The sequence below is a fragment of the Daucus carota genome, chromosome 4 (genome assembly GCF_001625215.2).
Source record: "Daucus carota subsp. sativus chromosome 4, DH1 v3.0, whole genome shotgun sequence".
In the NCBI taxonomy this organism is placed as follows: Eukaryota; Viridiplantae; Streptophyta; class Magnoliopsida; order Apiales; family Apiaceae; genus Daucus; species Daucus carota.
In genome coordinates this window covers 42,966,244-42,991,726 of record NC_030384.2, presented here as the reverse complement: position 1 = coordinate 42,991,726, position 25,483 = coordinate 42,966,244, and the positions used below count along the sequence as shown (strand labels likewise).

The window sequence follows — 25,483 nt, the reverse complement described above, 5'->3', positions numbered from 1 at the left end:
TCAGATGAGTTCCATGGAACTGTAGGTTACTGCACTGAGTTACAGCGTACCAAACGAGGCCACAATTACACAACACATGTCCTGTCATTATATACAAATTTTTGTGCACAATTTTATACCACAAGTGTTTTTCAATTTTAAATCATTTAATACCAGCTCTCCTGGTTGGGAAAATTGTGCAATATATACGTGTGAGATTCTGAATGCTATTTGCACAAAGACCGTGAATTATCGATTACCTCAGTGTTTCGTTTCAATATATCAAATGATTTTTAATAATTTTTTAATTTATTTATACACATTCGTGAGAATTATTTAAATCAAATTATATGCTCATAACTTTTTTTTGCAACATTCAATCAAGATAAATCATTTTTATGAAATTATACGACTTGAATTTGATTAAACTTAACATGAACAACACAACGTGAGGATAAAACTAATGAAAATCAACAAGTATGTCAATAATATTTGCAAAAATACAGGTTGAATTCGATTGAAAAGACTTGATTAATACATGTTTAGTTATAACGGCTGCTTAGTCTGTAAGATGGGTATACATCTTCAATAGCTATTTTTATTTTCATTTATAAAAAAAACCAAAACCAGTAAAATATTATTTTATTTAAAGTAAATGATGCAAATGGAATCAAAATTTGTCGATAACACATTTGATATATTCAACAAAAAGTGATATTTTCTTGATTACAACGTGTTCCGCTCGAAAATAATATGAACCATTATATACTTTTCTTTTTTTCTTTTTAATTTTGAAATTACCGTACTTGCATTAATCAAAACGCCTTTTAGACAATGTTACACATAATAAATTCAAGAGCAACCAGACTTAACATAGAATAATCATGCTTCACTAATTTATGAACTACGCTATTTACATATCGGTTTACAAAAACAACTAACACTTTCTCAAAGTGTTCAATTTACTCCCTACAATCTTCCACAAGGGTGTCAGAAAATCGATTTGTTTTAAACAACTTTAATTGCATCTACCAATATCTTAGAGTCTTACTCGAAAAATATACTTGTTGTGCATGCTCGTTTTCATCCATGTCACTATGCGTGTATTTGTTTGAGACTTAAGTTTTTTTTTAAACGATTGTCCACTTACTGATGCAACTCATACACATTATTAAACACATTAGTTTGAAAAAATATATACAGATAAATAATAAAAATATTTATAGAACAGTTTGCAATATAAAAATGTTATCGTAAAAGCTAAATTTTGAAAAAAAATTATAATTTCGATTAATTTAATCAAAATTCAATCCGGTAATACTAAAAAATTAATAAAATAACGGTTCAAGGTTTATGGCTGATAAAAGGGGGAGAAAAATGAAAATGAAGTCCCGCTGCAAAATCTATCGGAAAATTTTGTACCCAGTCGAGTGATGGAGCAGTCGATTCCCTTCAAGAGCCTCCATATTCGTGAGTTCCAAGGTCACAAGAAAAAGGTTATCCACTCTCCTATTCACATATTTATTTATTTATGTATCAGTAACCTAATTCAATTGAACCCTAGCTAAGCCAATCTTTAATTCGATTTATTTGTAATCAGGTACATTCTGTAGCTTGGAATTGCATCGGAACAAAACTCGCCTCCGGTTCTGTTGATCAAACTGCTCGCATTTGGCACATTGAACCACACGGACATGTAACTTTCCATGGGGTTTTTTCAATTTTGATGTTGTGCCACTTGTTTTCGATATTGTGATGCGTGTTTTTGCGCAGGGTAAGGTTAAGGATATTGAGCTTAAGGGGCATACTGATAGTGTGGATCAGTTGTGCTGGGACCCCAAGCACTCGGACTTGATTGCTACTGCTTCCGGTGACAAGACTGTTCGATTGTGGGATGCTCGTAGTGAGTTATACTTGTTGTTATACTCAGGGTCATGATTCAGTTTACATAATATAGTACTATACTTAGGATTTACTTTGAGCTTCTGTTCGAGAGCTGAACATACAAACATTTTGATCTATATACTCCTGATAAATTAGTATTAGATAAAGAGTACATTTATGGCCCATCTTGCTGAGTATTGTTGTTATTATTTTTCACAATTGAAAAGGCTAAACCACCAGGGAGATCTTCGGGAGAAGAAGAATTAGGGATTAATTTTGTAAGGTAGTCTGCAAGACTGACCAGCTATGTAGTCTCCACCTTTGTGGTGAATCTTTTACATCTGTTTTTTTTGTTTAATTCTTGGCGCTGTTCTTAATTGAGTGCCTAAGAGTACATCACCAGAAACTTTCTTACTGATCGTTTTGTTTAAGCAGATGTAATGTTAGGACATATTCTTATTATTTGTAAATTTTACAGGTGGAAAATGCTCACAGCTAGCAGAACTTAGTGGAGAGAATATCAATATCACCTATAAACCAGATGGGACACACGTGGCTGTTGGAAATAGGGTATGTAAAAATATCGAGTTCTTTGTATGTTTTTCCCAATTATTCGGAATTTTTAGCCTACTTAATTGCTATGTTCTCCTAAATATATATTTTTTTGGTGATCCTGGACAGTGGACATATCTTTCCTCAATGCTACCTTCCAGAAAATATAAGTTTATAGCTTTTAGTTCACCCCCTTCTAATAATGGTCATATCTTTGGGTTATAGGATGACGAATTAACAATACTGGATGTCCGGAAATTCAAACCCCTTCACAAGCGCAAGTTTAACTATGAGGTAATTATGATGATTTTGATTCCTAAGCAGCTGTTACCCTAATTTTTGATGTTGAGGGGAGGATTAAATAAGTGAACAGTCTGTTTAAATAATTCAGTGTATTGGTTTGATGGTTCAGTTATTTGAATTTAAGTGGATTTTTTTTATGCTTCTTATCATCCAAGTTTCCTTCTGGTGATGTGTGATTGCAGAGACATGTAGACATATGTAGAGGAAGCCAATATTGTTGCACGAACTGAAATCTTATCTATAATGCCAGAATTACTGATAGAGTGCTTATTAAATCTTTTCATTACCAGGTAAATGAGATCGCATGGAATATGACCGGAGATATGTTCTTTTTGACAACTGGAAATGGTGAGACCCACAAAACTGACTAGTCAGTTTTAATATCTCAGTTGTTGCTACTTAAATCTCGTTCTTAAGCGCCTACCTGCGGAAAAGTTTATACCTCTGCTCAAATTATTCTGTAGGCACTGTGGAGGTTCTAGATTATCCATCTCTGCGAGCAGTTGACACTCTAATGGCTCACACAGCTGGTTGTTATTGCATTGCAATTGATCCCTTAGGAAGGTTTGGTTTATATATCTCTACTATCACTATTTGTTTGTTGACCAACTCAATTGCGGGTTCTCCTGATGTAGAAAAGTACAGCTTACAGTTTTTAAGAGCAATGCTGAGGTACCAAAATAGGTCCCAAAAGACAAGTGGCATGTTTTTATTTGTGGGGTTGATATATATGCAAGAGTGTCCATTATATTTATGAGGATTGAACCAATCACAAATTGACAACTCATCTTTTGGGAAACTTTTTTGGGTGCTCTAGCATTTCTAAGTTTTTAAATTACGCTAAAAAAACTATGAACTTTCCTCTTTCTGGTCATAGAGACATCATCAAGTGTTAAAATTATTGTGTAATCCTTGAGCATTTACTCTTTTTGGTCTAAAGTTGACAGTTTCGCACTCTACAAATGTAGTAATTGGCTTTAGAGTAATAATCGTATTGCGGAAGTGTCACAGAGTGTATAAGTGCATGTTTGTGACACATTGTAGCCACACTGGGTGGTTGAATATTAATACTTGCTGCAGTTCAGTATTAGATCTCGTATGTAATTCGTTTAAAATTTCATGCAAGCCATCCGGAAGAGTAGTACAAGGTGACAAAATGTCACATAAGATGTGATATTTTGAGAGCAACAGCAGAATTTAAGAACATCAGCCTTTATGTTGTGAATTTTGTCAAATTATAACCTCTTGCTTGCTTGCTCTGTCTTTGAACTTCCAGCAATGTCACTGATACCAAGTATGCTTTTGGTATTTTGTCTATGTACTAGTTTCTGTTTGGACAGATTGTATCAAATGAACTCTCGACAGTCTACAGATAGATGCCACTATCTGTGATTTGGTTAGCAATGTTGAAATTTTTATGCCATCTTGCTGTTTTTTGCTTGTGTAGTTAGTTGTGTGTATCACTTTGGTTTGTTTCCTATCATGTTCGATTGTTTGACAATTGATAAAATAAAAATATGCTCTGATGAAATTGTTAGCTTTTATTGTCCACACAGTCACTTAGAAATCTGGTAAATTGGTAAGACCTTCACACATAATACTCATTCTGCCAGGTACTTTGCTGTTGGAAGTGCTGACTCATTAGTTAGTCTTTGGGATATCTCGGAGATGCTTTGTGTGCGTACATTTACAAAACTTGAGTGAGTCATCTCTTTGTTTTCTGTTCTTCTGTGTGTAAATATATAATAATGGTTAGTTGCACTAGGTATTAATATTGGTAAATTACTCCAAAGAATTATGTATGGCTTCTTTCACGTTATCATCTGGCAGAAAATAACAGTGTTAAATGCTCTCAGATGGCCAGTCAGGACAATAAGTTTCAATCACACAGGAGAATATATTGCTTTGGCGAGTGAAGATTTGTTCATTGACATAGTAAGTATTGGGTTCCTTGTTACCTGGGAGTTATCTGCAATTTTTGTACAATTGTTTTTAGAGCTTAGTCATACTTCTGGCATAGTACTTGTGTCAAAAACATCTATGAAGTATTCTCTTCTGCAACAGTCAGTTGTTAGTAGTGGAAGATCGGTTCACCAGATTCCATGTCGAGCGGCCATGAACAGTGTGGAATGGAATCCTAAGCACAATTTGTTGGCGTATGCTGGAGATGACAAAAACAAATATCAGGCTGATGAAGGTGTTGCAGCTGTTTTTCTGCTCTCAGCTATCATTATTATTCCTTTATTTTACTCCGTATTGCACATGTTTTCCATCTCACATTTCCTTTTTGTTTTGTTGCAGGTGTATTTCGCATATACGGCTTTGAAGGTGCATAACCAAATATTTTTAACTAAGCGCAGCCTATGGGATGAATAGTTTTCGTGGGAATACGAAGGGGCTATGGAGCAAATCCCTGCGTAGGCAATACAGAACAGTAAAGTGCGGGATTCCTTGAGCAAACAATGTGGGAATACACAGGAAGATATTTACTTTTTTCCCCATGAACCTCCAAACTCCTGTTGATGTGATTTTTATCACATATATGGTGTTCATTTAAAGTCCTTTTGGATATCAGCACAGATTTTATTTAGTAAAATTGATATATCAATTCTGGAACAAGGTGTGCTTTGAGTGTTCTTCATCTCATCTTACAATGAACATCTGATAATAAGATGTAATGTTCATTTCTGTCTCTTGTGTACAGTAATATGATTATGTTCATCTTTGTCTTGTGTGTATTGCTATTAGTTAAATCGAGTAGTATATTGTCACTGGTTGAATCAAGCCGTGGTAGCATACACCCATACTTCAGCACCGAGTATTAGTTAAATTGAGCAACTGAGTATTAGTTGAATCTGGAGTATATTGCCACTGAATGGAGCCATGGTTTCATCAGCACCGACTACCGAGTATTAGTTAAATCGAACAATATATTGTCACCATTTAAATCAAGCGCCATGGTATACCGTTTAAATCAAGCGCCATGGTATACCGTGATATGTGAAGCTTACACTCATTCGTAAGTACCAACTATTCACTCATTTGTGAGTACATGTGAAGCTTACACTCATTCGCAAGTACCAACTATTCACTCATTCGAGAGCACCATCTATACGTAAGTATCAACTGAATACTATCACCGGTTTAACCAAGCTGTGATACATGGTATGATGTCTTGCACACCCCAACGTGAACTGGATATTAAGATTGCAGACAGTTAGAGTTAAAGATTCTTGCTTCAAATGCTTCCTCCGAAGGTGAAGTCATGGAATGCAAAATGTGTGCGCAAATGTGTGATTAGGAAAAAAACCAACAAATTGTAAGAACCAGTGAACCACATTCTCTTTGCTTTCAGTATTTGGTATACTAAAAGTCCGGTAAAGATTTATTCATAAACTCGTATCAAAATCAAAAGAATGTTCTTTATTATTTTGTGATACTGTTTGTTAATTCATTTACAGTAAGTGTGTTGATCATATGAAAAATCAAAGAATCTCCTATAATTTTCATAATTTGGAGGAAAGAAGACCCTGAGTTAGCAGCTTCATCCACCAAATCTTCTTTTCTTGAACGAATCAAGTAAAATAAAGCTTAAACGCAGAGAATAACTCTGGAGGCCGGAAGCAGCAAGCCAGTCAAGCAGACTAGACATATACTTGTCAAACTCTGTGAACACCATGTCAATGGCTTCCACTTGATCTCCACACTCGAACTCTTCATCCTCTTTGCACTCATAGGCTCTTTGGACAAATCAAAACTCGCCCCTTTCATCCTCAGCTCCTGAACACACCTCGTCAGGCTGCGATGATCGCCTCGCTCTCCCTGCAGCTGCTTCCACACTTTCCAGTGCCTGCACAGTTTCACCTGAACAAACAAAACCAAAGCAAGTGAAGTAGACACTGATATCATAGATGGCACCCACCATTTACGACAAACAAGGGCGTGATCATTCACATTGTTAGTATATGCAACGGATGCAGATAAAATTGTCAAAAATAATCCGTGGAATAAAAAGAAGAAACAGCATAATTGGAATATTTCGGATCGGATCGAGTCGAGCCTCGACTCTTTTTTAGCAATTTTGCGCCCGAACAAATCTTCTTCTCTTTGCCATAGCTTGAGAAGTAAGAGATGGCCGGGGCTATTGGAGATTTCCATTAAAGGGTGGTTTTGTATCGCGGAGATTGTGGCCATGGCAGAGAGAATTTTCTGTTGGTGCTCTTCGTCGACGGGGATTTCGACTATGTGGTGTGCATTTTTGTGGTCCGCCATGGATGCTAATTGCTCAGGTCTTGAAAAATTGAAAGAAATGACTAGAAATGATATCAACAAAATTTAAGTACTAGAACAGAGTGATGCTTCTTTAATTATGAGATTAGCGAGTAAGCTTTAATTGTAATGTGGATGTGGATATCAGCTTGTTTGCTTTTATGCAGTGCCAGCTTGTTGTAACGCCTGGAACTCTAACGGCTATATTTTCTCTAGATTTGCTTGCTGGCATTTGCAACGGTCAGAATTTTGTGATTACTGTAATGGTGTAACCTATGAAGGTGATTAAAAGATTAACAGATGTCACAATTTTTTGTTATTTTATCTATTTGCAATAAATCTTATTTGTGTGATTTTATTAATAATTTATTATAATATATTTTTGATGGAATTTGAAACTTAAACTAGCAGTATCAGATAAATATAAAAAATTCGAACTAACAATTGGAATAACAATTTATGTTAAGTGATTTAATTATATTATATTATAAATTAAGGATCAAAATTTTGTATACTTTCTTTTCTTAAATTAATTTTACCGGTAACCAGAGAAAATCTGGAAATATGGACCCGGGTCATTCTGAAAATCTGATTATGTGTCGGAAGAGAAATGAACAAATACAGCATAACATGGGCATGGGCCGTGTTGTGAGCTTTGATAGAAGGCCCAAGACAAATGATTTGACAGGCTGATGGTGCATGGGAGATGCAATCTGCTGGAGAATCTAAAAAAGGCTTTGCGGGGAACAAAATTATAAGTGTCATATATACCTAGTATGAGTAAAAGATCATTCTCTAAACACCCAAACTTCACGGTCATATAAAGTTCCTGACTTCCTGCGGTTGTGGAATTGTGGTAGAATATGCTTCAGGTACATATTTTTTCCCCAAGGAGAAAGTTCATGCCCCCAATACTCTCTAGGGTCTGTTCGGGTGAATTTACAATAAATGCTTTTTATCTGAAAGAAAAAAGTGGAGTAGAAATTAGAAGTTTAAGTTGTTTTTCAGTTTTCTTTGACATTCTAGAATTTATAAAATTAAGTCATATTTGATATTTTATAACAATTTTTAAAATTGCTTTTTTGGAGTATACAATAATTTTGAATAGAGGAAGTAATTAATACTCTTTTCGTTCCGAATCTTTTGTGTTATTTGATTTTTTTTTAATCAACAAAATTATTTTTTACTTTTTCTATAATCATAAAATTTTAAAAATACACATTAAAGTAGAAACGTCCCCTACAAAATCTGCAATGATCATAAAATCAACAATAATAAATACAAATAGCAAGAAACGACCCCTACAAATAATCCACCATGATGGTAAAATCTGAGATCCGGAACAATAAATTGCAGTGGCAGCCCCCTCTCATTGACCTGACTGCCTGACCAGTGAGTCAGTGACCACCAATCAATGTTGCAACAGGCCAGGGTGGCCAGAAAGTACTCATGTTCCCAATGCGTCTTTCACCTCGCTTCTTTCACAAAACCTATTGTTTCCCCTCACCAAAGAAAACTCACTCACACACAAAAAGAAATTTTCCCCTTGTCTAAATTCTAAAAATAAAAATCCAATCCGTAGCTATCAACAAACACCCCCTCTACTTCCTAGTCACAATTACATAAGCTTTCATCTTTGTCACCGGCGCTCCCGGTCGCCAGTCAACCCCGACCAAATATCTCAACACCCCAAACCGCAATCTCTCTCTCTCTCTCTATTTCTTGTTAAGAAAGATATAACGAAGACCAGCACACAACTTATATATACACCCCCTCTCTCTCTACACAAACACATTCACTCTATTTACATTCTCATTATTCCCAATTAAACACAAACTCAATTTTATTTACACAGAAACAGAAGATGCATCTCTACAACGCCTGGCTGCCTCCCCCAATCGCTGAGGAGACTAAGAAGGAGCCTGAATCGTTCAGGCGCGTTGTTAAGTCTGTTCAACAATCTTATCGCCCTGATGATCCTGAATCTGTTTATTCTACTATTAAGTGGATCCCTGTTATTGACCTGTGAGTTTTTTCTTTCTTTCTCAATTCCTATTTATTTCTCATTTTCTCAATTTCTCAATTTTAATATTTTTATGTTCAAGTCATTCGTGTGGTTTAATTTTAGTGTATGATAGTTTACTCGTGTTAGTTGTGTACATGTATGTGTTGATTATTGATGTTTATGAGTTAATTGTGGAAATGATGAGTAGTGATGGAATGGGGTAATGAGGGTTTTGTATTGAATTGGTTTGTAATGTAGCTTTGTCAAGGCGAAAAGTGAAGTATCTTTGGATGACGTCGTAGAACTTGTCGAATTCGGGCTGCAATTGTTCCACCAATCGCAGGACAAGCTGTTTGCGCAGGTTTGTCGCCTTGTTAAGTGTAGTTGTTGGGCTGTTATGTAAGAATGTATGGGAATGTTTGATTTTTTTCATGTAATGATGATATTTACATTTGTTTGGATTGTTCTTGATCAGGTTAGATGGGGAGCTTTACTTGTTCAGTTATTGAATAAATTCCGCAAGAAATTGTCGTTGAAAATCCAGTGGCGCCCTTTATATGATTCTTTGCTTCATACACACTTCACAAGGTTGGTGATCTCATTCATTTAGCTACGCCATCTGTTTTATTTTTTCCATCTTTAATAAACTACAAGTTGGTACTTTTATTGGTTCGTGGCACAGGAATACAGGCCCAGAAGGATGGAGGATAAGGCAGCGCCATTTTGAGACCGTCACTTCTCTTGTCCGCTCCTGCCGGAGGTTCTTCCCACCAGGTTCTGCGAATGAAATATGGTCCGAGTTCATGTGAGTTTGTAAATCTTTGACTTCATGTTTCTTATTTATGATGTATCATTATTTACCAACAAGCTTGAGCTTCTTTCCCAGGCAATAGTAACGTACTTGGCATGTTGTTCCTTTTTACATGGTTTCTGCATTGGTGAACCCCATGTGATTGAATACTCCCGTCTAAAAATTTCTTTATGTAGACTTATTATAATCCATTATATTTTTTATCATGATAATATGTATCTGACTATGTAATCATCCTGAATGTGCCCATGCTTATTATTATTTCATTAATTAATTGCTTTATTTCATCTGACGATTCTCATTGACAGACATCTACTGGAAAACCCATGGCATAATTCAGCTTTTGAAGGTTCTGGGTTCGTGAGACTTTTTCTTCCAACAAACTCAGATAATCAGGACTTCTATTCCCAGTGAGTTATGCTACTGCTTGTTATGGCTTATGAGGGACAAGATATACATGGTTTGACATTTTTAATATATGGTGGAGCTAATTTATTTGTTTTTATCATCAATAACTTTCCGTGACAGTGAGTGGATGCAAATATGTTTGCATCACTGGGATATGATTCCGAATTGCCAATTCTGGAACAGTCAATGGGCGGCTGTTACAGCCCGAGTCATAAAAAACTATAACTTCATTGACTGGCAAGGCTTCTTGCCTACACTATACAGCAAATATCTGAACATGTTTGAGGTAAGTTTAATAATTGTTCTCATATTAGTTAACTATGATGTGTAAAATTTGATTAAATGATAATTTTGTAGGAGTTCTGTAAAATTCCCTTACTCTGATTTTCACAGTGTTACAACTCGTGTGCATAAAAATAAGACTCTAAATGTTAAGCATTCATTTTCTGAAAAGCTTTTCCTCCATCCAGATAAGGAGTTCAGTCACTGAAAAATGCAACTATCAACAATTTGCATATTTCATGTTTTTTCCAAAATTGATAGGTTGTTGATAGATGATAGAAATATTAGCATAACTACGGTGCCATCCTGTCAATTTTGGAAACATTCTCAATGTTATATTTCAATAGAAGCATAAAGCAAGATGAAATATATAATATATAAAGCATATAGTAATAGATGTAAGCATGTAGGGGATAAAAAGGTAAGCAGGATGGCCTTTATACATAGAGACTCTGTGAACTAGTGTTGTCATGACAAATGGCACTATGGTCCCACAATATCGGTAGCCGTAGCCATGACGATATGGGGTCCAAACATATGTTTTCTTCTCAAGTTCATGTTTTGATGTATGTTTGCATACGTATGTATTGAAAAAGAATATTACTTAACTAATTTGTTAGCCGTTCAGTATGTATCATGTGTAACTAATGTTGAAAGATCCTAATAAAGCCTGAAATTAAAAAAACTACCGTTAAATATTCCGTCATAACTATTGATGTACTCATCCTCATATTGTCCTCATCTTTTGCCACAATGATGTCTCATTTTAGTGTCGATTTTGATTTCATTTTATTAGTTCCAAATTGTTACAATGCGTATTGATTAGACTCCTCAGTATTCCGTATATAAACATTACTCCCATTGTTTTCTTTATTCGTTGCTTTATCCTGGATTGATATTCCTTTGTAGCTCTCAATCTACTCTTTAAGGGACACGATTAGAATTTCACAAAAATCTTACCTCATATTCTAGTTATTTTCCACTAATTCCATTTCCACCGATTTTGCATCATGCGCCTTATATTTATTTCTTAATTTACTCATGTCTACAATGAAGCTATTGTAATGATTTACTTAACAAAAGTATATCGATATATAATTTAAAATTTTGTAAACTGACTTTTATTTTTCTCATTAGTCATTACAGAGAAAAATTAAGAGTGCCACTCTTTAGATATTACTACTAAAAAATGGGGATAACTGCGCTTCTATAAAAAAACTATTGTACTTCTCTATCAATGTCACATGTCATGTTCTAATAATCAAAATTCTCAAAAAAAAACTATTTAATCTTTAACTTAGACATTTCAGTAAATTTACCTCCACCTCTTCTATTTGAGTTATTATCTTTCTTTTTGTTTTTGTTTCTTAACTCGTTATTTAATTGTTCACCATGCTGTATAGATCGAGACTTTCTTATCAGCCTCCTATTTTTTTTACTCATTAGCACATAAAATAATATTTTTTTGAAAACAACCTCATCTCCTAAAAAGTCGCACTTATTTTTCCAAATAAGGGCTAGAATGTTGAGATATAAATTTTAGTAGTCTATATATTGTGAACCTTAAAACTTCTACCAGCTGGCCTGGCCCTTCCTTTCTAATATCATAGAGATGCACCTCTCATTTGCTTTTTTCTGATGGATACCAAATGCAAGTAGAATACTGATATGCGAGGTCCTTCTTTTTCTTTTTGTCTCATATGATTTTATAATTTCCTGTCATAATATATTTCTGCATTTATAGGTGCCAGTTGCGAATGGCCACGGATCATATCCTTTCTCAGTTGATGTTCCTAGAAATACGAGGTTTTTGTTTTCTAACAGAACTGTCACTCCATCAAAGGCCATTGCAAAATCGATTGTAAGATTAAACAACTCTTGCTTATGGAAGAAATTCCTACAAGAATCCGGATAGGTGATTCTTAATATTGATATTGCTTTGATAATGCTGGCAATGCAGGTTTATTTACTAAAATCTGGTGGAGCAGCACAAGAGCACTTTGAGAAATTGGTCAACCTCTTAGAACAGTTTGTTTTCGAAAATTTGTTGCTCAAGTTGACAACATAGTGTGTGTGTGTGTGTGTGTGTGTGTGTATTTTCTAATCACCTGTAGTTACCAGTTCTTTTCTGTTTGTCATTTCCCAGATTTTACCATCCCTCTAATGGCGGTCGTTGGACTTACTCACTAGAGAGGTTTTTGTTCCACTTAGTAGCTTCCTTTCAAAAACGCTTGCAAAAAGAGCAAAAGTAAGAACTATACTCGGGTGAAATTAAGGCAAATTACACATGGCTTGGTCATTTCCATTTCTAATTATTTGTACACATGTTCAGGAAGTCAAATGATGGCAGTCAAGGTCAAGTAGTTCTGGGACAATCAGAGAGGGCTTCCTTTGTCAGTACTGTATTGAAGTTAATCAATCGTGGCCAATATAGCAAAAATGAGCATCTTGCAGAAACTGTTGCTGCCGCAACATCTATTCTGTCTTATGTAGAGCCCACTCTGGTCCTACCATTTTTAGCATCTCGCTTTCATATGGCTCTTGAAACGGTGAGAAAGCCTTTAATTGACCTCTTTTCCTAGCACAGTGAATACAGTTACTTTTAATTGTCAAAGCTTTTGAGTGTATGGTATGTGTTTGGCAAGAATCATAATGCCAATTTCAGATGACGTTCATTGCTTGTTTATGTGCATTAATGTTCAACTTTATCATGCTTAGACAACAGCAACTCATCAATTGAAGACTGCTGTGACATCAGTTGCATTTGCTGGGCGTTCGTTGTTGCTCTCACCATTATCAGATTCATCAATGAAAAAAGAAGATATTGGCGGCTCTGATGTCTACAGTGATATTTTGATGATCTCATTATCCAATGCATTGCTTGGTATGGATGCCAATGATCCTCCTAAAACCCTGGCTACTATGCAACTGCTTGGTTCCATCTTTTCCAATGTAAGTGCTTCCTTCCTTGCATGCATGTTTTAACTTCAAATGAAAGTTAATATATTCAACTATGTAGTTTTTTACAATGCAGATTGCACTGCTGGAAGATCAAATGGATGAACCCTCATTCATGCAAACAGTCAGCTTTTCTGAGTGGCTTGATGAATTCTTTTGTCGTCTGTTTTCCTTACTTCAACACTTAGAACCTAGTAGTGTATTGTAAGTAGCAACTTTTAGAAAACCAACTTTATGTCATATGTTCTTTGTTCCAATAAACTCTGTCTGTCTTCTCCTTGATACTTGGGAATAACTGGATGGTGGTGTCGCAGGAATGAAGGTGCCCATTCTCCTGCAACCTCAGGAACTTTTCTGGTTGAGGATGGTCCTTACTATTTTGCCATGCTACAAATTTTGCTTGGAAGGCTTTCAAAAACACTGTTTACCCAGGTTTTCTTTTAACTTAAAGTATTAAATTAAACAATTTTTAATCTCCAGATAATGATACTTCACCCTGCACACAACGTACATCAGGCTCTTAAAAAGATATCAAAGTTTCTTAAGACAAATATTCTTCCTGGAGCAATCGCGGAGATCGGGCTGCTTTGTTGTGCATGCGTTCACTCAAATCCAGAAGAAGCAGTTGTTTACCTTGTTGAACCAATTTTGTCTTCTGTTATATCGTCTTTAAATGGTACACCCGTTACAGGCTTTGGGGGAAGAGGAAATTTTGATTCTGCAGTTTCTAGCAAGGTTATTTCCTGATTATACCTTTTTGTATGATGTTTTGCAATGCTTTATGAGCATTTCTAATGAAATAATGTTTTGTCATTTTAGGGAAAAGCAACACTCTCACCAGCTCTTGAAACATCAATTGACTATCAGATGAAAGTATTGTCAGTCGCTATCAGTTATGGAGGTCCTGCACTTCTACAATACTCCAACCAATTTAAAGACGCAATTGTTGCGGCTTTTGAGTCCCCATCTTGGAAGGTTTATATATTTAATGCTCACTCTATTGCTTTAACAATCAACATCGACAGTAGTTTCATTGTAATGCTTCTTTTAAATTAGCTAAGGAATTTGAGCTTTAGAAGAAATCATGCTAACATTGCACTAAAACTGACAATAAACTTTTTGTCGAAAAAACAAGGGAATGCAAAATAAATATGAATTTTGGGAAGACGCAACAACTTAACACGCAAATGAAATCCTTAGAGTATCAGGTCGGGTTTTTTTGTATACGTAATTTTACAAAAAAGATGCTGTATATGTATTTTTCTCATCAGCAGAAATGCAGAATATGGGATGCCTATAGCATTAAGCAGGCTGGACAGTACCACAATAATCTTTTTATGTATATGTCTGTATTTTCAAACACTAGGAAAATATTTAATTTCCAATCTCAAAGTTTTTGTAAAGGACTAATAGTAACCGTCTGTACTGTCAGATTTATAATCCATGATTGATTCACAAATATGCACTTAGAATTCTGATATAAGTTGTCAAATAACACTCCATGACAGGTAAATGGAGCTGGAGATAACGTCCTCCGATCTCTTCTTGGAAGCTTGGTTCTTTACTATCCTGTTTATCAGTATCAGTATGTATAGTTACATAAGTCTAGCTGGTTCAAATTTTTTTTTTTTTATATAATTTGAAATTGGATCTCTCTGACTAGCAAGCTGTATGTGCGAGAGGATACTTTTAAACTTTACGATTGCTCAGGTCTGGTTCACGGCATCCTTTATCTGGCGGTTTAGAGAAATGGACAAGTACTAAAGATTTTGAAATGGAGTCATCAGTGGGTCCAACTTGGCACATTTCAAATTCAGCAGAAGTTCAGTTTGCAAATGAACTCCTTAACCTGCACTTGGATTCAGCGTTGGATGATCTCCTAAAAATCTGCCAAACAAAGGTTCATTCAGATACAGGTAAAGGTTTTTCTTGCACAGGTTACTTGCCTAGTGCAATTTCTGTCCTTATCTAACACATGTGTATAAATAAAATTATCTTAAAATTTCACCAAACAAGTCTTTTCTTAAATTGTCACTAATATATGAATTAGAGGTAATAAATTATTAAATTATTTGGTGAAGCTTCGACAAGGTGATTGTTAATTTAGTTTCAAAGTTACATCTCTTTTAAAAATGTGCGTCCTAATAATGTGTGGGATTTATATATATATATATATATATATATATATATATATATAGAGAGAGAGAGAGAGAGAGAGAGAGAGAGAGAGAGAGAGCAAAGTTCTATGGAGACTGGATTTTGTGGAGGACGGAGAGACTTAATCACAGCCATCCATTTCTTACAAATCTAAGGGCTCATGTTATTTGTCCTGCACATTCGTTTTCTCTCCCTATCATGTCCTGCACTTCTAAATCGGTGAACAACAAGCAGTACTTCTAAATCCCGCATAACATAAAATAATAATTCCATAATATTGGTGCTCAATCACCGAAATTCTAACAAATAAAAATATTAATTGCATACAAAACATAGATGTAGTTGGACATGGCTATGATTGGCATTGAACTCATTGTCATTGTTCTGCAACGAATTGAATTTGTTGCAAGACAAAATAACACTTAGATATATCACAAATATGCGGGACAAATTATTAATAATACATTACTAGAAATGCAAGACAAGAATAATGTAAATTATAAAGATAGTTTTGAATTAAAACTAAAACAAGAAATGCAGGACAAGAATATTAATAATACATTACTAGAAATGCAGGACAAGAATAGTGCAAATTATTAATTTACATTACTAGAAATGTAGGACAAGAAAATGCAGGACAAAGAATATTTAATCATGTCCATTAATTACCAGATTATTTTAACGGTAGATCTTTTAGTCTTTAAGGACTCCAAAGTTTTTGGTCTCCATTGAGCCCAACTCTATATATATATGTGTGTGTGTGTGTGTGTGTGTATTATACACACACAAATATACACACACACATACATATGCTGAATTGACTGCCTGTATATTGCAGAAGCACACACTTATTTGCTCAAAACAAAGCCAGTCTAGTTTCTTATTTCAATTTTTTGTATCTTACGTCGATTTATAAATTTGTGTAACCAGGAACTGAGAAAGAGCACTTGAAAGTGACTCTATTGCGCATAGATTCTTCATTACAAGGTGTCACATCTTGCTTGCCTGATTTCAAACCATCTTGTGTAAATGGGATGGTTGAAGATCAAGGCAATACTTCTTTTCTTATTGCCGGAGCAGCAGGTTCAAAAGTTGGAAGCATTGAGTTGCGAGAAAAAGCTGCTACTATTATCCATGCGGCCTGCAAGTAATATGGTTTCCATGATGATGCATAATCAGTGTTTCCTGCTTATTCTTTTCTTCTCTATATGCATGCTTTTTCTTCCAAAGAATAATAGTTTTGCGTGACTCGGAGACTTTTGACTCTCCTGAAATCAAGGGGTTTTAACTTTAAGTTAAAAAAGATGTGTTTGTGTAGTAAGTAAAAATTTACTTAGTTAAAAGAATAGTTTGAAGTTAAAAGTTGGTAGGAGGTACCTTTTTTAGTACATTGCTTGTATTTGATTTTTTTTATAGAAGTTAATATTATTATCCAAATGTGTTACTTGTAAATTTTAATTTTTAATTACTCATAAGTTACAGAATTACAATAAATTAATTGAAATGGATAATACCTTAAGGTATAAATTAACTTGCTCTCAAAGTACAATTTAAGTCTTAATTTTTTGTTAAGGATTAGTCAAACGGGATCCTACTAACATCATGAGCATTACCTGTGGCAGGCACTCGTCAGAGACGAGTCTTATGATAGCGTTGTCTGCTTGTTCTATCTTCTATATATGTGTGCTTTTTCTTTCAGATAACAGTTGTTATGCGTGAGTTACTAACATTATGAGTGTTAAACTCTGGCAGGCACTTGTTAGAAGACAAGTCTGATGATAGCATTCTGTTGCTACTTGTCATCCGTATCATGGATGCTTTGGGAAACTATGGTATTGGACACTGCGTGTAGATTGTTTAAAATTTATTTATGCTAACTTACCATTCACTTATACATTCTAATTGACATGCAGGAAGCTCAGAATATGATGAATGGGCAAACCACAGACAGACTTGGAAACATGAATCTGCTTCCATAATAGAACCTCCAATTAATTTCATTGTTTCTTCTCATTCTGAAGGGAAAAAGAGGTGAGTGGTCTTGTCTCGATTCACTATTTATATTATGTTTAATACTTCGTACGACCTTCATTTACACTCTGGTTCTGTATTTCCTTATAGACCGAGGTGGGCACTTATTGACAAAGCATACATGCATTGTACTTGGAGATCATCGCAATCAAACTATCACTTGTTTAGAACAAGTGGGAATATATCTGCATCGGAACATGTTGTACTTTTAATGAATGATCTTCTCAACCTCTGCTTACATAGCTATGAAACTGTTCGCCTGTGAGTATCCTCCTCCAATCTGCTGATACATCATATATTAGCTCACCATTTGGCACAGTATTCTGCATAAGCCTCATATATCTATGACTATATTGTACTCTAATAATAGTTTAGGTGTTTGTTATCACAATCAATGAATATAAGCATCAGCCCATGTGATATGTTTGCATAAACTAAGGGCCCGCCTACACTTTGCTGTGAAGATGACTCGTGAAGTCGTGGTGGTGCATCTCTTAAGATATTGTGTTTATTAACCTACTTTGATACAATTCTTTTTCTTCATTATGCATATTATATTATTTTATATTATATTATTATCATATATGTTGCTTTACATATGATTGCCTGCTTATCTGTAAACTTGGATTTAAAATTGTCTCTTTAAATGGCTGCCAGACATGCTGGGAAAGCGCTCTTGAAAATGATTAAACGTTGGCCTAATAAAATTTCAAACTGTGTCTTAACGCTTACTGTGAACTTGCGGAACCCCAAGGCACCAGAATGTGCTGTCTTAGGTTCTTGTGCAGTCCTTGGCACACAAACCATTCTGAAGCGTCTAACAACGGTAGGCATCTACACACACTCCTTAGCAGAAATCTTTTAGGGTTTGATGTTGATAAATCTTCATCTACTCTCATATAGGATCCAAAGGCATTTTCTTCGTTTCTTCTTGGAATTCTTTCAAGGTAACTGTTACATCATTTAGCTATCTAATTGCATTGACTCGTAGTATTCACAAACTTAGTGTTGTGGCAATACCACTGTGTCCATATTATGCCTTACGTTGTTGGTTTTGCTTATAGTTCTCATCATGAATCAATGAAAGCTCAGAAAGCAATCACTGAGGTATGATGTCATAACGAACTGATTTAACTACAGTTTTCTGTCACTGCTTGCACATGTATAAGGTATAATTTTGTTTCTGTTGATTGCCAACAGTTGTTTGTCAAATACAACATCTATTTTGCTGGAGTCTCTAAAAGGATCTACAGTAATTCTGGCAACAGTTCAGATGGAAAAGATTTCACAACTCTGGTATCTGAGATTGGTTCTATGAGTTTTGAATCGTCAAATCTGCACTGGCGGTAATTATTTATTTGTTTTCTCATTTTACCTCCACTTATCTTATACACTTTTGTTATCATTAATTTAAAATCAAAGTCCTGTAATATATGATAATAGCTCTATATATTCTTTCTCATTTCAGGTACAATTTGATGGCTAACAGAGTGCTTTTATTATTGGCCATGTCTTCTAGAAACGATCCAAATTCATCTTCAAAATTTTTGAATGAAACAGCTGGTCTGTAAATTTCTGCGCACATCAAAAAATCAAATTTGTTAAATTTAATAGTTGCATTGATCTCGACTTAGATATATATGATAAGTAAATCGGGTCTAATATAACAGCAATCAATTATAACAATCCTGATGTTACTCTACATTATTGTTTACAGGTCATTTTTTGAAAAATTTGAAAAATGAACTTCCTCAGACAAGAATTCTTGCAATCTCTGCTCTAAATACACTTCTTAAAGATTCACCCTATAAGTTATCAGCAGTGGAACAGTCTTCTGGGAATATGCAAATAAGTACCAAGTCATCTCTTGAAGGGGCTTTAAGTCATATCTTCCAGGAAGAGGGATTTTTTACTGAGACTTTAAATAGCCTTTCACATGTTCATATCATCGATACAGATAGCTCAACTTCCACAAGTCATAGTAACTCCTCTATGCAGAGTTTAGCGGATAAATCGATCACCCGTTTTTATTTTGATTTTTCATCTTCATGGCCTCGCACTCCTAGTTGGATATCTTTGCTGGGAAGTGATACATTTTACCCAAATTTTGCTCGAATTTTTAAGCGGCTAAGTCAAGAATGTGGTATACCTATTCTCCTAGAGCTTAGAGGTGTACTAGATGTATTTGTAAATTCCAATGAGAGATCTAAGCAGTGCGTTGCTGCTGAGGTTTTGGCCGGGTTGTTACATTCTGATGTTAATGGTCTGTCAGAAGCATGGGAAGATTGGATGATGGTCCAGCTGCAGAGTATAATACTTGCACCATCGGTGGAATCTATTCCAGAGTGGGCAGCTTGCATAAGGTATGCTGTTTCCGGGAAAGGGAAGTATGGAACAAAGGTTCCTCTTCTTAGAGAAAGAATCATGAACTGTTTGATCAATCCATTACCTCAAACAGCATCCACAACTGTAGTTGCCAAACGTTATACTTTCATTTCAGCTGCCCTCATAGAGATATCCCCTCCTAGAATGCCAGCAGCTGAAAGACAGCTTCAATTCACACTTCTGGGAGAGCTGTTGGGTAATATGAACCATACATCTGCCCAAGTAAGCATGCTCATCTTATGTTGTCATCACTGGCACAGCATTTGAGGCAATAACTATGCAACATCACCCCTCCCTCCCCAGTTACTTTATCATTTTTGTGCACACTTCCTAGTTTCTAGCTTGCCATTTCCTTGTTCCTAGCTTGTCGGGTTTCTTATGTTGTAATGTTACCAGTATTTAAATCCTACTTTCGTGTATAGAATTTTGACCTTTAAATTTATTTGCTATGCTCTTTTCACCCATGTGAATTTTGGTTTTAGCAATACTTTTTGTCAAAGTATAAATTTAAAATTTTATTTCTTCCTTTTTTTTTTTACTATGCAATTAACTTTGATATCAATTTTTTCATTCAGAACTGATGAAAGTCTCTGTGCATCAGGTGAGGGAATCAATTGGGATCACTCTATCTGTGCTGTGCTCAAATCTACGCCTTCATGCCAACTTTACTAACAGTAACTTGCAAGAGGATGGAAATCTTAATGCAGGAAGTTGGGACAAATTTTTAGTGAAAAGGGCATCTGAACTTGTAGCTAATATACAGCATGCGTTACAGGCTGACAATATGGAGATAGCAGATGGCAACGGCCATGCAAATGGTTTCCCAAATGGGGGTGCTCAGGATGATATGAAATGGATGGAAACGGTACTCTTTTTGAAACTATTAAACTTGTGTTTAGTTACGACTATTTCTGTGTCAAGCCATTGTGGCAAAATCATGCTAATTGGGTCCTTGAGAGTATTATAAGACCTGTATCGTTTCTTCACTCTGTACCCCTCCATAGTTTTGTTGTTCATAATCAACCGTAAAATTAATACCCCCGTTTCTATTTAAATCCTGTAGGTATTCCATTTCGTGATTGCTTCATTAAAGTCCGGAAGATCTTCGTATCTGTTGGATGTTATTGTGGGTCTTCTTTACCCTGTTATATCCTTGCAGGTGCGTATACAACTTTTGGTTCTGTTACACGAAATTTATTTTTACTGTTTTAGCATATGGTTATATTATTTATGTGTTGGCTATGAAAGTTTTATGTGTTTGAATTAAGTACTAGATAATGATAAATTACTGGCCAGGAGAAGAATTGAAGAAATGTAACTAATGTGCTAAGTTGACAAACGTTAGGTATTTAGAATAATTTCGTTTATATATATGTTCTTTGTTTAATCTGCATTGCACTTAAAAGAAAATAAATGAAAACATAAATAAAGCTCACGAGCTATCATCAGGGACAGTACGATTCCTTATAGTCACCAATTTATTCAATAGCCCCTTCACTGGTTTCCTTTGGATGCTTGTAGGCATTCCAGTGTCAATGAAACTTGTTCCTCATCACATAATTACGGAAGTATTGTTAAGTTCTTGCTAAATATATGTCTATTGCATCTGTCTATTCTTGAAGAAAGAAGTGTAAGATCTAACTGACTTCTGATGTTTTCTTTTGGCTTGCTATATGTTACAATATGGTTCTAATATTGCTGACTATATGCTTTTTCTTTGCTCAATTGTTTTAATTATTTTCTAAAGGAAACCTCAAATAAAGATTTGTCAACACTGGCCAAGGCAGCGTTTGAATTACTTAAGTGGAGGCTTCTCTGTGACTCTCATCTCCAAAAAGCTGTATCTATTATTCTTTTATCAGCCAATGATACTAACTGGCGAACGAGATCTGCAACTTTGACATTTCTGCGCAGTTTTATGTATAGGTATCTTATTGACACTACACACACACACACACACACACACACATCGTCTTACTCCTATACAAACCTCCTTGAAATACAAACTACAAACTAAAATAAAAAATTCTAAATGACATCGAAATATAGCACATATGGTAAGCAAATTAATCGTTGGGAGATAAAGAAATATACATTGAAGCCGGATTTCAAAAAAAGCTCACTGATTGACGGAAAAATCGATTAAAAAATGGAGGGATTATGTGGGATTATGTGTGGGAGGGTTTGTTTTAAACATGACGGAATCAAGTTTGTAGTTTGTACTCTAATTTGGTTTGTTTATATGTATAATATATATAATACTCCCTCCATCTCATATTATGTGTCCTCTTTTAACTATTAGATGGTCAATATGACCAAACTTTGACCATTAATTAAAGAAGATTTATTAATTATTTTAAAAATCTGAAAAATGGATTTTGAATGGGATTAGATATATTTTCTAATGAAGTAAGTATTCTAATCTTTTTAAGTCAGATAATATGTCTAATTTGCGGTCAAAATCTAGTCAATTTGATTCTTGAATAGTCATAACAAGACACATAATATGAGATGGAGGGAGTATTAAAAACTGAATAGTAACTATAGTAGATATTACTTTATGGTTTTCTTTTAAGCCTCAACTCCCAACTGACACCACGTAATTTTGGGTTGGTGGGTTCTTCTCCGGAAGGAAGGGGGGGGGGGGGGGGGGGGGTTGTGAAGTATTTGCAGGATAGTGTTAAAACATCAATTTTATTTGGTTGTTACTAATGAAGTTGAATATTTTAATGCAGGCACACTTATGTCCTGTCTTCTGTGGAGAAGCAACAAATTTGGAAAATTGTTGAGGCGCTACTATCAGATGCTCAAGTGGAGGTATGTCCCTGACTTTGAGTTAGTGAATCAATGGTTCTGTATCGTTATACTTGATTGGTTTTGAGTTTAAGTATGCAAATACAAGTACTCAATAGTCAGATAATGAATAGTTAGAAAACAAATCAATGATACAATTGTGAGGACTAGGCTACATTTTATTTATGATTAAATCATAAATGTCAATAATATTTTTAGTTTTTATATTAATCTACTTCTCTCAGCACATGCTTACATGTACATTACTTAACACTGTGGATTCACAAGATGGCCTGTTAGCAATCTTGCGGCCACGTTATGATGCTGGTTTCTCTTAAAAGGATCCATAGTGGGCAATAGCGGCCTAATTTAAAGTGATTGTGTTCTTGCTTTCTGTAGTTTATGGTACAACCGGTTTTTGTACAAAGTAATAAAGCAGTGCGCACTGTGAGAAAGTTCTGACATGTCCAAAAACTGTCTCTTACATGGGTACAACTTGTTTTACAAGATATCCATGACTTGGAAAGGAAATTATGCGTACATAGAACAGAGAAATCATTTCGTCAATGATGATGTTAGAAAGTTGTATCAGTATTGTAGGAATTATTTTAATATTTGTTGGATGGAAATTAGGTGACATGTACATCAGGTGAAAAGAACTTGTGGTGACATTTTTGTAATTACTGCAAACTTTGGACAACTAAGGTTCTACATGTGATGGAGGTTCAAATACTGTGGAATCTATGTTGAACCTTATACATGTGTTCCAGTTTTATAAATTATAATGTGATAAGAATTCGTTTGGGTTCAGTGTCTCAATATTAGGGTATGTAAATATTTAGTTATGCAGTAAATATGGTTTTTAAAAATTTTAACCTTCTTTCTAAAGGTTCAAATGTTGAGCCTTAGGTATAAAAATGGAGGTAATACAAAATTTCTGGTTCCCTAAATAAATGTCGCCATTTTAATTCCTAAGAGTTAGAAAGGGTGATTTTGCACTTAATTTCAAATTGGCACTGCATCTGTGTCATCGTTATGTCACTGCTTCTGCCGTTATCATTATGTCTTTGGAATGATCTATACAGCCCTTTTCTTAGATCTAACTGCCCAAAAAAGTTTATGAGTTCCCATAGCAACCAGGCCCATTTTGATATGATATAATTAAATTTATATATGCAAGTTTATATCAAATGCCTAGCTTGGACTAGTTGCCGACTTGATAACACAGTGAACAGCATTCTAGCCCAGTACTAGTATAACATTTTTAGGAACACTGTTTAGATGTGGTTCTTATTTCTTAATATATATTTACATTAAAGCTTTAAGTATCTTTTTGGGTATGCTTGTGATCAAAAGTCCTTTAGAAGTTTAGCTATAAGATTTTCTCTTTCAAACTGAGTATTTGAACTCTCTTTCAGGTAAGAGAGCATGCTGCTGCAGTTTTAGCAGGCCTGATGAAAAGTGAGGATGGAGAATTAGCTGAAGACTTCCGGACTAGAGCCTACACTGAGGCAAAAGTCTTGCTGAAGAGGAGAAAACAGAGGTACTTTTACTGGAAAAGGTTTTATTTTACTTTCTGCTCTTCTTTTAAAACTTCAAAAAGTACCTCTGGAGTGATGAAACAATATGATATATTTTTCATATATGTTTCACTAGGCTGTTTGTTCAAGTTTTGCAGTTCACTCTTCCTTGCAATCAACCATTTAAGAATCGTTGTATATGCTAATTGCTAACGTATCAGTTAGTGTTTTATGGTGGCTAAAGTACTTGCATCGACTTTAATAACTTGTCATCGTGTATCTTCCTGTTTTCTTGTATCTTACTGTTTTCTTGTATTTATGGTTTTATGTCTATTCTTATTTGCCACCACAGAGGTTCGCGTTCTGGACCATCCATAGCTTCCACACACGGCCCTGTTCTTGCTCTGGCAGCTTCTGTACTATCCGTACCTTATGATATGCCTAGGTATGATGATGTTCAAATAACACGTGTAGTTTATTAATGTCCTTTTAAGTTTTTATCTCTTTTTGTGTATCTGAGCCCATATGAGGCCATCTTACAGGCTACAGCAATCGATTGGGCATACTAATTTCAGTTTAAGGTGGATAATCTGACTAAATTGGCATTCTGTTATCTGATTATAAGCTTCGTCTTTGTTGCAGTTGGTTGCCAGATCATGTTACTTTGCTTGCACAATTTGTGGGGGAGCCATCTCCAATTAAATCTACTGTCACAAAAGCTGTTGCCGAATTCCGACGAACCCATGCAGACACATGGACTGTTCAGAAAGATTCATTCACTGAAGAGCAACTTGAGGTAGATTTTTGCTGAGCATCTGTTTTATATAAAGCTTACCTTGATATAATGAGTAGGTAGCTTGCTTCATTACTTTAATTTCTAACGATGTGAAAACCCTGCAGGTTCTTGCTGATACATCATCTTCGTCATCGTATTTTGCATAGTGTATATGTTTGGGCCCCACAGGTAGGAGAAGGAAATAGCAGAAAGTACAGAAATACAGAAGTGAAAGATAGAATAAAGTAGTCAGGCGAAGAGTTTTCTTGTATTTCTACAGTGTAATGTAATATTGAGAATAGAGTTATTTACAGTTGTATCTATATAAAGATTGCCAAAACTTTTATTATGACTAGTTGTGTGTTTGTTTT

At 35.1% G+C, this 25,483-nt stretch overlaps 3 protein-coding genes across 3 annotated transcripts; 2 read left to right on the top strand and 1 right to left on the bottom strand.

Annotated features, from left to right (window-relative positions):
* Positions 1-1,327: 1,327 nt before the first annotated feature.
* Positions 1,328-5,406, top strand: LOC108215933 (THO complex subunit 3). Its single transcript, XM_017388566.2, has 11 exons — positions 1,328-1,475; positions 1,580-1,675; positions 1,753-1,882; positions 2,342-2,433; positions 2,641-2,709; positions 3,009-3,066; positions 3,183-3,282; positions 4,332-4,418; positions 4,575-4,653; positions 4,783-4,915; positions 5,020-5,406. Exons 1-11 carry the CDS (start codon positions 1,413-1,415, stop codon positions 5,052-5,054), a joined length of 942 nt encoding a protein of 313 aa, XP_017244055.1. The 5' UTR covers positions 1,328-1,412; the 3' UTR covers positions 5,055-5,406.
* Positions 5,407-6,118: 712 nt separating this feature from the next.
* LOC108217751 (uncharacterized) lies at positions 6,119-7,125 on the bottom strand. The gene has a single exon (XM_017390631.2). The coding sequence runs from the start codon at positions 6,988-6,990 to the stop codon at positions 6,310-6,312; it is 681 nt and encodes a 226-aa protein (XP_017246120.1). The 5' UTR covers positions 6,991-7,125; the 3' UTR covers positions 6,119-6,309.
* A 1,401-nt stretch (positions 7,126-8,526) lies between these two features.
* Positions 8,527-25,461, top strand: LOC108218377 (proteasome activator subunit 4). Its single transcript, XM_017391288.2, has 35 exons — positions 8,527-9,012; positions 9,251-9,353; positions 9,468-9,580; positions 9,675-9,797; positions 10,112-10,213; positions 10,332-10,497; positions 12,238-12,354; positions 12,454-12,521; positions 12,640-12,741; positions 12,826-13,042; positions 13,212-13,445; positions 13,528-13,655; positions 13,766-13,883; positions 13,968-14,186; positions 14,271-14,426; positions 14,960-15,036; positions 15,162-15,367; positions 16,539-16,755; positions 17,361-17,440; positions 17,522-17,639; positions 17,730-17,900; positions 18,297-18,465; positions 18,543-18,586; positions 18,704-18,746; positions 18,840-18,985; positions 19,108-19,202; positions 19,357-20,246; positions 20,626-20,889; positions 21,088-21,183; positions 21,772-21,950; positions 22,760-22,841; positions 24,236-24,360; positions 24,690-24,782; positions 24,980-25,133; positions 25,238-25,461. Exons 1-35 carry the CDS (start codon positions 8,852-8,854, stop codon positions 25,277-25,279), a joined length of 5,418 nt encoding a protein of 1,805 aa, XP_017246777.1. The 5' UTR covers positions 8,527-8,851; the 3' UTR covers positions 25,280-25,461.
* Positions 25,462-25,483: the final 22 nt, after the last annotated feature.

Excerpts from the sequence above, each read along its gene's own strand:
- LOC108215933 (XM_017388566.2), top strand. The coding sequence starts at position 1,413 with ATGGAGCAGTCGATTCCCTTCAAGAGCCTCCATATTCGTGAGTTCCAA. Across the intron at positions 1,883-2,341 it reads TCGATTGTGGGATGCTCGTA|GTGGAAAATGCTCACAGCTA; the intron begins GTGAGTTATACT and ends TAAATTTTACAG. Across the intron at positions 4,916-5,019 it reads CAAATATCAGGCTGATGAAG|GTGTATTTCGCATATACGGC; the intron begins GTGTTGCAGCTG and ends GTTTTGTTGCAG.
- LOC108217751 (XM_017390631.2), bottom strand. The coding sequence starts at position 6,990 with ATGGCGGACCACAAAAATGCACACCACATAGTCGAAATCCCCGTCGAC.
- LOC108218377 (XM_017391288.2), top strand. The coding sequence starts at position 8,852 with ATGCATCTCTACAACGCCTGGCTGCCTCCCCCAATCGCTGAGGAGACT. Across the intron at positions 12,522-12,639 it reads TTGGTCAACCTCTTAGAACA|ATTTTACCATCCCTCTAATG; the intron begins GTTTGTTTTCGA and ends GTCATTTCCCAG. Across the intron at positions 16,756-17,360 it reads ATTATCCATGCGGCCTGCAA|GCACTTGTTAGAAGACAAGT; the intron begins GTAATATGGTTT and ends AAACTCTGGCAG.